Below are 17,487 nucleotides of genomic sequence, written 5' to 3'. Positions count from 1 at the left end.
AGAAAACAATCTGCTGTTTTATAAAGAAAATGTAAGTAAATAAATTGTATAGATAGTGCAATTATTATTATGAATAATAATGGCATGTGGTTATCTGTGGACATTTTCACTTTTTAAAGTACAAAAAGAAAAAAAATAAAAAAGCTTAAAAAAAGTCATTTTTCAATTTCCCTTTCTTCTCTAAATGAGAAAAAATCATCTGGAAATGTTACTGAAAGCTGTTAGCAAATATGTTAAGAAAAGCATACAGAAAAACATACAACCTGAATCTTTTCTCAAAAGACAGGCCTAGTTTTCTCCATTTCAAAGTTTAGGAAAGGAACAGAGCATTTTCATCTCTATGTTAGAATCTAAAAATATTTTGTTAAACAACCAACTTGCAGCAGCCTGGTCCCAGAAAAATCAACATCTTCACAAAATGTCTTGAGAAAAATGTAAATGGTATACATTTTACATAAAAATATCATGCTATTGAATATATTTGTGTGATCTGAAATTAAAATCTTTCCAGTGAATAGCAATTACACAATTTTACTGCTTATGTAAATACTGTGATAAATGGTTATTTTGGGAAAAAAAAAAAAAGAGGACACTTAAAATGTTAATAAAAGCTGTCATTATCTAAAACTTCAACACAAAAGAAACATAATTTCCAACCAATTATAAGCCATTTTAGATAATGAAAATCTATTTGATATTCTCTAGTTCTGTATTTTCCTCATGTATATATGTATATATGTATGACAGACGTAGATACACACCCATATACATACATATGTATGTTAATTCAGAAATATAAGACATATAAAAGCCAGAAAAATGAGTTTCTAGTAATATGCCTATAAATGTAAAACAAAACAAAAACCAAAAACCAAACCCCCCTCCACATTTAAAAATGTACAGCAAATACGGCCCTTTCTCTTGAGGTGAAGTAGAAACATGATGCAAAGCATTTTAAAATACTATTTTTTGGGGAAAAAGATGTCCTTACTGGTTCATCCATGTATATAAGAATTTTTGGGCTATTGGCTCAATTGTTTTTCTCCTTCACGGAAAATAGTGGTGCAGACCTTTTGACATAAAACAATATCAAGATTTTTTTTTTAGCTTTTTTTTTTTTTAGCATAAATTTCTCTAGCGTTAAAAGCAATGTAAAAAGCATTGTGAAAAGCAAGGCAGAAGAAGTTAGTGATAAAGAAGCAATGTGGTGATTAACAATATTTAAAGCTTGTACCCTTCTTTTATTTCAATGTGCAAACTTAAGTGTTTCCTGAGTCTGAGAACATGAGTTAACATGTACAATGATACTTTAAAGTGACTTGACTGCTAATCATTGTAATAAATTGCCAAGCAAATCAATTTTGTACATGTTAATCATATGTGGATTCAAATTTCACACTTCTTTGCTTTTGTTCTGAATTTGTGGAAAATTATTAGCCACACTGGTTTACTATTATTTTTTTCAGAATATGGTGTCCAAACAAAATTGAATTTATCAAATATCAAAAATATACCAGATAGAAAGCCAGAGTTTAAAAATGAAATATACTTGCATGGTTTTCTTTAGAAAATTTAGGAAAGTTTAGTCTAAAGATATGTACATGCATGAAAATATTAATTTCTCCAGTCTCAATTTCTTACTATTAAAATACATAAATTAGCTTTCATAGATTAATAGGAGTACCACTATGTATATATACACATACACAAATACACACATATCTATAATAATCTAAATCCTTTTATTCTCAAAGACTAAAGACAAAGATGTTCTCTTAAGAAAATTAAAAATTAAAGCATACTAAAACCCTAACTAAATTAATGAGCACCAAACTGCAACTCTAAGCTGATAATCTTTCAAGGCACAGAAGATCAAGTGAGTAATTTTCACTGTGAAAATACATGACCAAACACGCCAAATGTTCATGCAAAAAAATGATAGTAATTCTTTCATTGTGCTGCTTAATGAGCAGAGTTAAGAATTGCCATTTTTAAAGAAAAAAAGATAAAATGACTCAGGAAAATTAAGAACAGCATACATATAACAATTAGTGTTATTTTAATTGCCTTAATTTCATTCCGTTAATGCTGTATTAAGTAAATATTTAGTATTTACTGAAGACTAAACATCAGGTTATGTATATATACATACACAAATCTATTAACATAACAAAACCAAGCAATTCAGGGTATGTTAAAGCTGTGGCTATCAGGCATCATCAGGTAACCCATAAAAATGAAACTGGACATAAAATGTGAAAAACATTTGCGAATTTTACCAACTGCCCTGGGTAATGCTGTCAGAGAGGTTACCAAAAGACATTTTCCCTTCATCTCTCCTCCACATCTTCGGGGCCCTAAAATTTGGAAAAATCCACCTACTTTCTATATGTGAACACCAATCAGCCCATGTAGGTTTGTATAAATGCATGGAGATGTTTGGAGACACAAGTTGCTTCTGCAAGAATTCAGATAATATAGGCATTATAAAGATATCTTAGAACTCTTCCAATGAGGTATCATTTACTCTCCTGGATATAAACTCTCTCTACCACTCAACCTTCACAAAGTTGGAAGCCTCATTTTTGGCAAAATATCCAAAGAATCAGTTTCAAATCACTGATATGTCCCAGCCCTATCCTAGAAGTAAATTTGTTTTCCAAAAAAATTTAAGCTCTACTCTAGGCAGTCAAATATCTCCCATGTCAGGTACATAATTGATTCTCTCTCTCTTTTTCTACTTATATTTTCCTCAATGATTGAAACATCTTACTAGCCTGCTTACATTTTGTAGTTTCCAAATCTTCAGGATTTTAATTTAAGATCAACATGTTATGCCTTATGCCTTCTCAGACTGACCTACATCAACTTCAGAGTCCAGAGTGCTAATCATTTCATGATGGGACCATGACTTGCGCCACCTTCAACATATATCACAGTATTCATCCTCAATTCAATCATTAAGGTTATGAATGTTCACATTTGTTTAATTTGGGAGTTTTACCCAAAGTAATATGATTATTTAAAGCTATATATTTACTTTATCCTTTTGTAACTGTATGTATCCTTATCTCTCCACTACTTTCTACTTGTGATCCTGGGAGAGCAGCTATTGTTGACACTAGAAAAATAAGATTGATAAAATACATAACATCACAGTTCACAATGAAATTAAATGAGAGACTATTAAATGAGAAGAAGCATATATGTAATAGGAATTATTTTGAGCAGCACGATCATATCAAATGCCAAGATCTAAAATTTAGTATTCAACAAATGTTGAAAGCCTACCATGAGAAAAATGTAACATTTAACACTTTGGAAGAAATGTGTATGAATAAGAAGATTCTTAATGAGTCTTTACCCTTAAGAAGCTTAACAACAGAAATAAGAGGTATACAAGTACAAATGGGCTGAAGGAAAGAACAACAAACTAAGCATTGTGGGTAAGAAGTAAGGCTTTTCTACTTCTACAGACAAAGTGCTGAGAAAAGAGGGGGAACCTAATTTCCCCAATACTTCTAGACTTTCTACCCCTAATCCTTTACTTCACCATATTAACTAGTTTTCAGTTCCCAAACATAGTAGGCCTCCATAACTTTGGACACTTGATTCTCTGTCTAGAAATTCCTTCACTTTTTCTTGGCAACTTTTTTTTTTTTTTAAAGAGGAGGTTTTTTATTTATTAAAGATTTATCTATTTATTTGAGAGAGCGAGAATGAGAGAGAGTACATTAGAAGGGGGAGGGTCAGAGGGAGAAGCAGGCTCCTTGCTGAGCAGGGAGCCCGATGCGGGACTCGATCCCGGGACTCCAGGATCATGACCTGAGCCGAAGGCAGCTGCTTAACCAACTGAGCCACCCAGGCGCCCTTTGGCAACTTTTCTTCTCAAGTATCACTTCCTAAGTGAAGTCATTCTGTAACTTATCACAATGCAACCTAATTATTTGAGTATGGTATGTCTGTCAAATTATATAGGGAGTACCCCAAGAAGAAGAACTGCACTCCATCTTACTTATTTTGTATCCCTCCCCTTTCTTCTCCACTCAGTGCCTATTTCCTATCTTGGTATTTGGTACATTAATAAGGACTCAATAGTCCTTGAATTTATTAGTTAATAAATTACTAACTACAGCATTACTGGGAAGTACAGATAAGAAAAGATGTCAATAGAAATTTTTGAGCTTGGTCAACTAGGAAAAGAGTAAAAAAGCTAGAAAAGAAAGGAAATGAAAGCATTTTAGACAAATGAAACAACATAAAGACTCTTAGATGCAAAATTCAACAGTGTGTTCTAAAAAGGGCACACAGTTCTGTTTTTTTTTTTTTTAAGGGTACAAAGTTCTAATAGCACATAAGCACCTCACAAAAAAGGGTCTGTATTCCTCATATTTATCCCTGTTCTTACCACTTATTAAAATGTATTTTTAAAAATACAGTTATTTATAATAGGAAAGTCTAATGCTGTTTACTCTCTGAACTAAAGCATTACTAAAGTGCTAAAATAGAGTGAAAGTCACATTTGCACTAAGTGAGGATGTCATCAATTCTTGATAAAGTAATGAAGTATTATTAGGCAGGCCAACAGTTAGTTACAGTACCTATTCACAGTGACAACAAGAGTTCTATAATATGGCTAAATACACAAGACAGTGTAACAAAAAATTACTTTGAAGTTTATTCTAAATAGGATTATTTACCGTGATTTTTAAAAATAGTTCATGAAATGTTTAGTCAGTGTTCAAGTTTCTAATCCCCACTCCCACTCTCCCCAACAGTTTGGGTCAGGATCCAGATAAAGTACACACATTGATGTGAATGCAAAATTGTTTTAACTAGAAAAGGTTGAAGAGGTAGATGTAAAGACTGCTAAAGGCAACTTTTTGGTATTTTTGCCTCTTCTTAGGTTAGTGACATCTATCCTTGGTTATTTCTATATTATTTTTAAATCTCCCGGCTCTCTCCCTCTCTCTTTTTAATTGAGTAGTGTTTTACAATTATTAGCCATAATTATACTTGATTTATTTATAAATGGACTGAAGTAGAGAGTAGGTGGAAAGTGAAATGTGTTTTTCTAGCAATAAATGTAGTAGTAGATACAAATAAAGAAGTAGAAAGATACATTTATTTAGCTGTATTAGTTCCCTGAGAGGATGAAATATTCCCTCTATCCCCTATCATGTTTAGCCCTAGAGAGTAACATACTCATTAAAAACACTGTGCAAGGGGCCTGCCCCCGTCCCTACAGACAAAACCTTGAAAAACTAGTCTGTCTTTGACTGTGTGAGTCCTCATCTAACACCTGCACTGAAACAACTTTATACCAAATCTGTTTGGAGCCAGAGGCCAGTTAGTTTTATCCCCTCTGTCATCACTGGTCACCACATAAAATATAAACCCTTCTGTCATCTACCTGTTCTCATACTTTTATACTAAAACTGCTCTATGCTTCTCCCTGATCCAGCATCAAACTATTGCCACCTGTCCCATGATTTTATATTGTATCTAATGGGACCCTTCCTTCAATGGTAAACATCTTTAACTTACCTGTGGGTCACAGTGCTGCCATCCATCATCTGTGTGTCTTTGTGCTGATGTAGATGATCACCCAACTGCTGAGCCTTTTAGTTCTTAGACTGAGGCAGTTAAAATGTCTTTCACTTCCACTATACTTCAGCTACCTGCTCATGGCCACATTAACAGGCCATATCATTCAGTAAAATGCTCTAACTATGAAATAAAATTCAAATATTTTACCTTTTCACACAAACCATCTATCCTTCTCTCTCTTCAACTATAGTGTACTTATATATATCATTCTAGGATTTAGTTATGCCTCCAAGTCCCTTGGATCCTCCACTTGTCCTTTCACATTTCTAACTCAGGCTAAATTCCACAGCTGGTGATCTCAAGTCCTCTTTCACAGCATCTGAAATTTTGTCCCTATTTTTCTGTCATAGCAGCCCCAAATTTCAGCCAGTGCTATCATTGACTCTCTTGGCACTTTTGATTCTAGATACCTAGGACTATGGGTGAGGAAGGGCATCCAGAATGGATCCATCCATTGGTCTCACTGGGTCCTTAGTGGCCCACCAATCCAAAAACAAGTAGTTTTTCTTCAGATCCCTTTCCTGTTTCTCTCAAACATTATTCCAAACCTTTACTGCATTTCTAAACCCTCTAACTTAACTCAATTGTTCCAATCTCAACTGACGTCTTTCCTCTTTTCTATCTTACAAAAATCATGGTCTCCTTAACCTCTTCCCTTTCTCCCTCCATCCCTTACCTATTGCCATACCTATCCTCTCCCCTCCCTCACAAAACAACTCTCCAAATGTGCCCTGAATTCTTTTTTCTTCCTTTTTCAGTCTTCAAATTTCTTATCTACATCTTTATTTCCTGCTTTTTACTGGCATCTTTCTTTTAATTTATAAGGCTCTCAAGTCACTACTAAAATAAAGGAAGAGGAAAACCTCAGCTTTATCAATAATACCAGGCATTCTGAGTTACCTACATTAAAGGAACTCATGTCATTCTTCAACATAAAGGCTAAAAAATACCACAAGTCACTTCATATCTTCAATATTCTGCCTCTGCCTCTAGATTTTTTCAAATAAATCAGTGACAACCTCTTTCACATTCCAGCAAAAACTCATCAAGAAATATCTGTATGGCTCACTCATTTAGCTTTCTTTCTTACCTTTGTTACTGCTCTTGTCTCTCTGACCTCAAGAAGACTGTCTACTACAAACTGTCTCTTGAATGGAGTTTAAGAGCATCAAATAATGAAACACACTGTCCAAAATGAAACCATGGGATTTAAAACTTCAACACACTTCTTGTTCTTCCTTTCTACCTTTGCTTATTCTCGTTTTATCTGTGTGAATATCTTCCTCTTCCAAAAGCATCTCCTCAAATGAGCAAACAACAGAATTAAGAAAATTCTGGAGTGGGGGAGATGGTAAAGATAATATAATTTAATATAATGCCTTATCAGAGATAATGGAAAATGGTTTCAAACTATTTAAGGCTAACTTTTTAGACACAGATGATAAAGAATTATTATTTATTTTCCAGACTAGTCCCTCTTTCTAGAGGGTCAAAATCCTTTTCATTTTTATTTATTTATTTTTAAAAGATGTTATTTATTTATTTGTCAGAGAGAGGCACAGTGAGAGAGGGAACACAAACAAGGGGAGAGGCAGAAGGAGAAGCAGGCTCCCTGCTGAACAAGGAGCCCGATGCGGGACTCGATCCCAGGGCGCTGGTATCATGACCAAGTGAAGGCAGACGCTTAACCGACTGAGCCACCCATGCGTCCCTCCTTTTCATTTTTAAGTGCAGATACAAATATGAGGAAAATTAAAGAAGATCTGGTTTATTTATTCAAAACTTTATATTTTAATTATACATTTAGCATTGTTTAGCTTAACCTCAGTAAAACAGTATGCCAACACTCTCCAAACTTTATCACACACCTATTAGCAAAAAATACAGAGATATATCTCTCCCTACTGTTCTATTATAAAACATATATAAAAGAACAATGAGATCAATAAATATGAACAGAAGTTCAATTATTTCTTTCCCCAAAGAATCATCACTTATAACTGCCCCTTTGGAGCACATACTCTGGACTACCACAGAGGAAAACAAATAATACAGTGAATGGTTTGATATAATAAGCTAAATTTATACACTGATTTTTAAGAAATTCAACTGTTTAAAATAAAATTTTACCAGTGCTATTTATGAACAGTGTCATAAGGAGTACATACATTTGATGGTGATGAAAAGGAAGAAAAATCACATATTTCTGTTTAAATTATAAACAGAGCTATGGGTTACTATTATATTTACGGCAATTTACGGACGCCGGCTCTAAGTACTCTCCTGCATTTGTCAAAGAGGTTTGAGGAGTTCTCTGACGCTAGGATTTAGCTTCAGCTAGAACACTAGAACACCACTAAAAAGACTAAAAAATCCTTCTTATTTTTACACAATAGTATTATAACATAGTAGTATTATAAGCCAAGAAAGAAAAGAGTCAAACTTAGACAAAAAACAGAGAACTAATTACAAAATGCCAACATACAAAAGAAATACGTTATATGTGTTTTTGAATGTATAATAATACTGAATTCACAATTTTTAGTTTGGAATTCATTCCAAACAGTCGTATGAATAAGAAAGGAAAAAAATAAAAAATATATAAAAGATTCTCCACCTCTTTGAAAGGAATTCCATAGGCCTAGTTTTATTTTACTATCTCCTGCCTGTGATGGATCATAATACGTACTGAAGTCCTTAGTCTTGCCAAACTCCACCTTCATTACACAGAAGAATTAAGAATTAAGAATTCAAGCACTTTATTTATAAAGTAGAAGTTATTTAGTTGTGGTTTACCTCAGAACTGAAAAGCCTTAATTAAAGAAAGCCCTGTAGTGAGGATAGAGTGTACCTATTATGCTTTTTAAAACCACCTTTTACTTACGTCAACTGGGACCAGAAGACTCTTGCCAAGATGCTGATTAAAGGACAGGCACCAGGCTTCAGTGTAACCATTCATGTTAGGAACATACTTCTTTATTGTCTCATCATTCAGTCTCAGCCATACCCCATCATCATTGTGGATCTACGGAAATAAGCAATGAAAACAAGCCATGCCCACCTGTAAGTCCTATGAGGCTAGCAAGGGCTAAAAGGCTACAGAGCAGGCAAACGACGGTGGACATGAAGATTAAGCATCTAGCTTTTGCAGGAGGTAAGTAAAAGAAAAACTTTAAGGAAAAAGCAGCAAAGAATGACAAGCAATGTGGTAATTCACAAGGTAAGATAGTAAAAACAATGTCACTTAGAAGTAAAAGCACAACGAAATCACACATTAAGAGAGTTTAAACATAAAATGTTTGTTTCTTAAAAGAACATAAATTCTTCCCTCCCCTCAATTTAGATTTCAATAATCAGAAGTTACTTAGTTGTATTAATAGAAAAATATGCTGTCCAAATAGGTGTTTTAAACACATTTAAAAATACTTAAAATATTTAAGAAAAACTGTACCCATTTTTTTTCCTCATTTTTTTTAAAAATTTTATTATGTTATGTTAGTCACCATACAATACATCATTGGTTTTTGATGTGGTGATCCACGATCCATTGTTTTCGTATAAAACCCAGTGCTCCATTCAATACGTGACCTCCTTAATACCCATCACCGGGCTAACTAATCCCCCTTCCCCCTCCCCTCTAAAACCCTGTTTGTTTCTCAGAGTCCATAGTCTCTCACGGTTCATCTCTCCCTCCATTCCCCCGCCTCCTCATTTTTCTCTTCCTTCTCCTAATGTCCTCCGTGCTATTCCTTATGTTCCACAAATAAGTGAAACCATATGATAACTGACTTTCTCTGCTTGACTTATTTCACTTAGCATAATCTCCTCCAGTCCTATCCATGTTGATGTAAAAGTTTGGTATTCATCTTTTCTGATGGCTGAGTAATATTCCATTGTATATTTGGACCACATCTTCTTTATCCATTCATCTGTTGAAGGGCATCTTGGCTCTTTCCACAGTTTGGCTATTGCGGACATTGCTGCTATGAACATTGGGGTGCATATGGCCCTTCAACCCATTTTCAGTATTTGTACAGGTTCTGTTTGTTTTGTTTGTTTTGTTTTTTAAAGATTTTATTCATTGATTTGAGAGACAGAATGAACAGTGGGGAGTGGAAGAGGGAGAGGGACAAGCAGACTCCCCACTGAGCTGGGAGCCCAATGCAGGGGGCTCGATTCCAGGATCCCGAGGTTATGACCTGAGCCGAAGGCAGACACTCAATGGACTGAGCCACCCAGGCGCCCCCAGGTTCTAGTTGTTAAGTAAGTTTCTTTCAGGTTAAAAATATAATTTCATTTGTTTTTAAATATAATTTTACTTTTTTGTTGATAAAATAAAATGTTTGAAACTCAGTGAACACATCCCACAAAACGATTTTCCAAACACTATCCAAACCAATTAAAACATACTAGCAGAAAATTTAGTAACCTTATTATCATGCAAACAATGCAAAAACTTTCAGTCCAAAATTTATTACCAAGTGTTTCTTTACAAATTACCTCATCAATGAAAGTGATGGTTCCATTGACTTTTACTATGCCTATCTGCTCACTTTGAAGGGAAGGGTGGCTACGGATACGGAGTCCTGCACTGTCCTTGGCCACAAATTTTCGAACCTGGGAAAGGCAAAGACAGACAGCTGAGATGGAAAACCATAGCATAGAGATCTTCTAAATAACAAGAAAATTAAACATATTTGAGAGTATTATAATTCTGAGAAAGTTCCCCAAATTATTTGCAGTTGGTTTCCCTGTGCAAGTAACATTGGTTTATTTATAACAACAGAATTTTACAAGTATTAAATGTACATATTTATAATTTCCTTTCTAAACTTTGAAGACATATGATAAAAAGGAGAAAAGACCCATTTTTTTTTTCATTTTAGAAAGGTATGATACAAATTCTATTACCAATATTTCCTTTTTAATAGTTTACCAAAATCCCTATATTTACTTTCTAGATGTTAGGAAATTATTTTTTCTTTTAACAGTACAGGATACTTTCCTTGCAAACTTTATGTACTTAATTTCAGTAAAATTTTTGTTAATTGTAAATTTTCAATAACAGAAATACACAAGGCCTATAAATTACTACAGCATTATACAAAGAAGCCTAAAAGTACAGGTTCTACAATTTAGAAATGATTAGAATTACCACAAAATACTCTTCAAATTTATTTTGGGATATTTAGAATTCAAATACTGAAATCAACTAACTAAAATATTAGATGTTCGATGACCACCTTGGAGCATCAGTGAATAAAATTAATAAATCTCTGACCAATTTAGATTCTTATTTCATTCTATCCTAACCTTATTTGGTTGAGGTTCAGTCTTTGGTTTGACCAACTGAGTTCCTGGTGGTATCATCCCTTTTGGTGGGTCTTTTACTTTAACTTCTAGGCCAGCATCTGTAAGAAAAGGAAGGGAACTGTAACATTTAAGAATACAAGGGGGAAGGATCGTTAAACCTAACCTTATGTACATTCACAGAGTATTTTAAACAAATAAAATGAATATTTAAATTCTATCTTTTTAAGGTGATTAATATTTAAAAGCTAAAACACAGACTCCTAACTATAGAGAACACACTGATGATTACCAGAGGGGAGGTGGGTGTGGGGATGGGTTAAACAGGTAATGGGGATTAAGGAGTACACTTGTGATGAGCACTGGGTGATGTATGGAAGTGCTGAATCACCATATTGTACACCTGAAACTAATATTACACTATATGTTAACTAACTGGAATTTAAATAAAAACTTAACAACAAGAGCAAAAATCAAAACTATAATAAAACCTTATGTCTATCAGAATGGCTAAAATTAACAACACAAGAAACAACAGGTGTTGGTGAGGATGTGGAGAAAGGGGAACCCTCTTGCCCTGTATGTGGGAATACAAACTGGTGCAGCCACTCTGGAAAACAGTATGGTGGTTCCTCAAGAAGTTAAAAATAGAGCTACCTTATGATCTAGCAATTACACTACTAGGTATTTACCCAAAAAATACAAAAATACTAATTCAAAGGGATACATGCACCCCAATGTTTACGGCAGCATTGTTTGTTTTGTTGATAAAGAAAATAAAATGTTTGGAACTCAATGAACACATCCCACAAAACAATTTTCCAAACACTATCCAAACCAATTGAAACATACTAGCAGAAAATTTTGTTTATGGCAGCATTATCTACAATAGCCAAATTATGGAAACAGCACAAGTGTCCACTGACAGATGAATGGATAAAGAGGTGGTGTATATGTACAATGGAATATTACTCAGCCATCAAAAAGAACGAAATCCTGCCATTTGCAGTAACATGGATGGAGCTCGAGTGTATTATGCTAAGCAAAATAAGTCAGAGAAAGAAAAATACCATATGATTTCACTCATATGTGGAATTTAGGAAACAAAACAAACAAAAGCTAAACAAAAGAGAGAGAGGCAAACCAAGAAACAAGAGTGCACACTGATGGTTACCATAGGGGAGGTGGGTGGGTGAGGGGACTAAGGAGTGCACTTGTTGTGATGAGCACTGAGTGGTGTATGGAAGTGCTGACTCACTATATTGTACACCTGAAACTAATATTACACTGTGTTAACTAACTGGAATTTAAATTAAAACTTAAAAAAAAAAAGACAGAAATATTTGAAAAATGGCCTTAGGATTCCAAATGAGTGTCTCAGAGGTTCAAGGAAAAGAGAAGGGGTCCCTATTCCCTATCTATGAAATGATACTGAAAAAATATATAAAGAAGACAAGAAACCCTTGTGAAGTTAAATGTTAGCTCACATCAGATCGCTGTGCCAGCTCACTGCTTCAGGTTATAACATGAGTGACACCAATCACCATTCTAGCCAGCAGGCAGCACAGCATGGTCGTTAAAAGCTGGGGGAGGGGGGATTCTCATGTTAGACTGTCTTGGTTGTTCCCATATCTGCTGCTATTGTCTGTCTCTCAGTACCTCAATGTTTTTATCTATAAAATGAGAATGAGAGTAGCACCTACCTGGCTGAGCTATTGTGAGAATGAGATGATTTAAAATATAAGGTGTGCATAAGACAATGTAGACATAATTAAGTGCTCAATAAATATCAGCTATTAATAGCATCGTTATTCTAATGAATTATTATCTGTCCTTGCCTAGGGTCAAGCAAGGTCCCAGCCTACTGACAGTTTGGTCACCTTGGAAAAAGTTAAATTTGAAAGGTAGGAAAGAAAATGATTTTAAGTAAATATGAATCATTTCCTTCAGTTTCATTTCAAAAAACAAATATAAGTGGATTTTTCTTATCTACCTTGTATCAGTTTTCTTCAGCCCATTATTAGTGAAAATTAAGCCATTCTTGACTACCTCCACTTTGAATTCTTATAATTTGTACTTCTCATGTATCACTACTTACATTCTACTTCATGTGATTTTGTTTGCCCATTTTATCACGCAGTCATCAGTAACTATTAACACTTGAGGAAATGTCTTACCTAGAACAATGTTTTGCTCAGAACCAACTAAAGTTTGCTGAACTAAAGGCTTTATAGATATGTTGAAATAAAGGAGAGTGCAGCAAAGACTGAGGATAAAAGTTTCTGGAATAGGGGAATCTGATATATCTGATTATATACAGTTACATTAATGCATATTCTATACCATTACATAAACATGAAGTGCCTCTTCACCTTCACTGTAAAAATAAACTACTTAAACCAGAGTTCTTCAAAGGGTATTTTGGTGGAATGTTAATCAGTATTGCTTTTATCTCTACCTTCACTCCCTCTTCCCTACACAAAAAGGTCTCAGGATAAGGGTTAAACAAAGTTAGACAAGATTCTTAATTTCAGGGCTTTTAGAATCCCTTCTATGTTAATGTGAATTGTATGAATGTCTAAGGTGAGAGTTTTAGGTTTTCCAAATCTACCTCATCAAAGAAACCCTTTCTCTTGAAAAGCATCAGGAATTAGTGTTACAAGGAATTTATATTGATAAACACTTACTAAAGCTTTCTTGTTCTATTGTTGTCTCTTACATGAATAGTAAAGGAAAAGATTAACACCCAAAGGAAAAGCAATATACTTTTCAGAGTTAGTGGTGGATAAAGAAAATTCATTCATTCAATAGGTATTTATTGAGCAGCCATTATGTGCCAGGCACTGATCTAGATACAAGGATGAATGAGATGGTCTCTGCTCTATGCAAGGAAAGGCAGACAGACCATGAGGGGGAGATGAGGATGCACATGGTTATAAATTTAGCAACAGAGAGGAGATCATACTTGACCAGTCACATTAGAGAATGGAGGGAAGGAGTCATGAGCGCTATAATGATACCATAAATTATTACAAAATTTTGAGATGTTATGAATGCACTAATTAAGTACTCACTGTAAAGGAGGAAATGAAGACCCAAATAAGTAATTAAACCTGTCCATGTGTCTACAATATAAGTTAAGGAGAAAACTACAACAGAAAGACAATTCTGATTCTGGTTGTTTGCACTAAGTAACTCATAACTTAAAAAAGAATACCTATTTCAATGCCATCGATGGTCACATGAATAGTGTAGAGTCCAATAGCCCCTGGAGTCCAATTTGCACAATAAGTGCCATCATTATTGACACGGATCAGCATATTCTCACTGGGTCTGAAAAGAAATAAGATGGATATTGGAAAATTTACTTTTGGTTAAACAGCTGACAACATCATTAAGATAATTTCTAACTGTATTATTACAATGGATGGCAATCCTATTGTCCTGCCACAGTATGTGTTCTTACCCTCCAAAATGACAATTTCATGTTTTTTTTCCTCTCCTCAAACCTCCATCACCCTTCTTCCGTACTCTCAGAGGATCATGATCTCACCACTTTTTTTCAGTGAGAAACAGAATTAGATACAAACCCAAAGTTGCAATCAGATTAATAAACCTACTTTCCATTTCTCCACCTTCTATCCTGTTATAATGCAAGAAGTGCCTTGGCACTCATTTAAAGCAAGCCCCCTCATTTGTGCTGTGAATCTCATTCCCTCAACTCATCCATGCTGTAATTACCTTGCTCGCTCTCATGCATCATCAATTTCTCCCACTTTACTGAATCATCTCTATTTCCATCTCATTTCTATACAAACAAACTTCAGAATCTCCCAACTTAAACACTCCTTGATGTGTCATAAGACCACCTCTAATAAGGTCTCATGTCCCCTTTCCCATTTATATCAAAACTTTAATCTAAAGAATGGTCTACAATCACCCTCTCTCATTTCTTCTTTCCCAGTTCTCTTCCACAACTTATCCTAGTTAGGCCTATGTTCCCAGCACTTCACTGCAATTGCTTCTGTTGGTCACCAACGACCCCATATTCAATGGTCATTCCTTCATCCTCAGCAATCTCTCAGTAGCATTTGATAACAACTCCTACTTTCTTGAAATAACTTCTTTTTGCTTCTGCAACATTCTCCTAGTTTTTGTCTTAAACTCACTGGCCACTGTTTTTTAGTGTTTTGTTGGTTCTCCTTCTTCTGACCACCCCTTAATTTATGGACATTCCACAGGGTCTGGGTCTAGTTCTTTTTTCTTTCAATAGCATCTCTCTAGTTGATCATTTATCCATTCCTCAGTTTTAAATACCATCTCTATGTAGATGACTCCAAATTTTATTTCTCCCCTGTATTTCAAACGGAAATATCCCCACTTAGATAACCAGGAGACATTTTGGCATCTTAACTTTAACATATCCAAAGGAGAACTCTTATTTCTCACCCCAGCACCCAACAAAACAGAACAAAAAAACACCTGCTCATTTCTCAGACTTTTTGACCCTCATAGAAACCATGATATTCTACATCAGAGGTCAGTAACATTTTCAGTAAGGATATTTTAGTCTACTGTTCCAAACAGTCTCTGTCACACTACTTAACTACTCTACCACTGTGGGGCGAAAAGTAGCCAACGACAATACTTAGCTAATGAGTAAGGCTATGTTCTAACATAATTTTCTTTACAAAAACGGGCCTGATATGGTCTGCAGGTCGAAGTTGGCTAACCCCCATATTACTATACTGCTCTCTGATCTCATCGTCAACCATTTTCCTTCTTGCTCACTACTCTCCTGCACCACTCTCTTTTGGTTCCTCAAAGACATCAAGCTCCATCCACCCTAGAACAAACTTTTTTTCTCTGCCTAGAACGAACTTCCTCCAAATCTTAACACAGCCAACTACCATCCAGCTTTCCAATTAGAAAGCACCTCCTCACACAGGCCTCTCCTGTCACCCAATACTTTGGTGGCCTGTCCTATCCCCATCACTCTCTATCAAAAAAACCCTTAATTATTCCTATTTTGTTTACTTATTTATAGTTTGTTTCTCCACAGGAATGTAAATGTCATAAGAACCACTACCTTGTCCATTTTGTCATAAAAGTATCCCAGAGCCTGTATCAGTGTCTTTCACATGGCAAATACTTAATAGTATTGCTGAATAAATAATGCATTTACTTAGATGAGACTATTTTAATTAGGTTTAAAATGCCTAAGTATATGAAAAACTATTTACTGGCAAATGGCCGTTTTTTCTTATTTAACATGTTGTAAATGTATAGAGTTCATATTTATTTTATGAAAATCATGTGCTTCCATTGTATGGACATTTTGTAACTAAAATTAAGCCTGAGACAGAATGTTAATTCCCTATTTCTAGATAAAGATACATTCTCAAAACTTGGCTATTTTTATAGAAAACTTTCTACATTGTGCATTAAAACTCTATTTTGAATACATGTCAGAATAAAGTCACAGTAACCTGCTAATTTCTAATAAATCATGTGATACGTGATATAACAAAATGTGTAAGAATTTTTTTTAGGTCCACTTTGGAGTTTTTTCTAAATTTTATGGAGGTAGTAGCCTCTCCAAGGTACAATCCATCCAATAATTTTTTCAAGGCTTCCAAAAGCACTTCTCCTAACAAGGAAATAAAATAGTAAGTCAAAAAATAAGCTCAAATCTGGAGTTAAAACTACTCAAAGGCTGAAAAATTAAGACCTCAGAACTAAAAATACAAGTACAACATGTACTGAAATCGCTCTGTAACTCATTAGGTAAAGGAGAGAAGGAAAAAAAAACCTGGAAAAACAAACTAAACAACTCTGAAGAAGCCAATATATATCTTTTTAGATACTAATTATCCTTTCTCTAGTACCTTAGTATTATATAATATATTGGCAGTATTGCAACTGAATATAATATATTCTATCTTTGCAACTGAATATAATATATTCTATCTGTAAATCTATGCATTATAAAATCTGTGGTAAATCTCTACTGGAACATAAGAAATGCTATAAAATATCTACTTATGGAAAATAAAGTTGGAATGCAGGGTGATGTTGGTTGCAAGCAGCTGACAATACATGTCTTGGCTATGTGTTGCAAAAATGATCCTTACCTTTTAGGAGTTGGTGATGCAAAACGCAGTTCTTCAAATGAGTAATTTTCATAAACCTTTAAGAAGAGACCAGTAAGAATCCAGTAAAGTAAGAAATTCCATCAAGACCAGTAACTCATTAGAAACATTCCTAAGGCAGTGATAAGACATCAATAAATGGTGCTGAGACAACTGGTTCTCCATATAGGAGTAAAAGAAAAACTCAATTACCTGCATCATACCCTCTACAAAAATAAATTCTAGGTGTGTTAAAGACCCAAATGTAACAAACCAACCATCAACAAATTTAGAGGGAAAAAAAAAATCTTTTGAGTACATTAAAATTTTAGATTTTTCCCAAAGACACTATAAATAAAGGGCAAGGATAAGCCTTCACCTGGGAGAAGAGGATTTGCAATTCACATAACCAAAACAGGATATGAATCCATTATAT

General features: G+C 34.5%; 1 protein-coding gene across 7 annotated transcripts in view; it reads right to left on the bottom strand.

Annotated features, from left to right (window-relative positions):
* MYCBP2 (MYC binding protein 2) overlaps nt 1-17,487 on the bottom strand; it is a 271,010-nt gene that overhangs the window by 75,706 nt on the left and 177,817 nt on the right. For all 7 annotated transcript variants that reach the window (XM_035003215.1, XM_035003216.1, XM_035003219.1 and 4 more), the window contains 5 exons: nt 17,055-17,110; nt 14,138-14,253; nt 10,924-11,021; nt 10,111-10,227; nt 8,495-8,635 (listed from right to left, as the gene is read on the bottom strand). In XM_035003215.1, coding sequence (XP_034859106.1) covers nt 8,495-8,635; nt 10,111-10,227; nt 10,924-11,021; nt 14,138-14,253; nt 17,055-17,110 — 528 coding nt within the window. The remainder of the gene's footprint in view (nt 1-8,494; nt 8,636-10,110; nt 10,228-10,923; nt 11,022-14,137; nt 14,254-17,054; nt 17,111-17,487) is intronic.

This window comes from Mirounga leonina, unplaced genomic scaffold, assembly GCF_011800145.1.
Source record: "Mirounga leonina isolate KUSES-001 unplaced genomic scaffold, KU_Mleo_1.0 Mir_127, whole genome shotgun sequence".
Lineage (NCBI taxonomy): Eukaryota > Metazoa > Chordata > Mammalia > Carnivora > Phocidae > Mirounga > Mirounga leonina.
The sequence above is the reverse complement of the archived record's forward strand: the minus strand, read 5'-3'. Positions and strand labels throughout refer to the sequence as shown.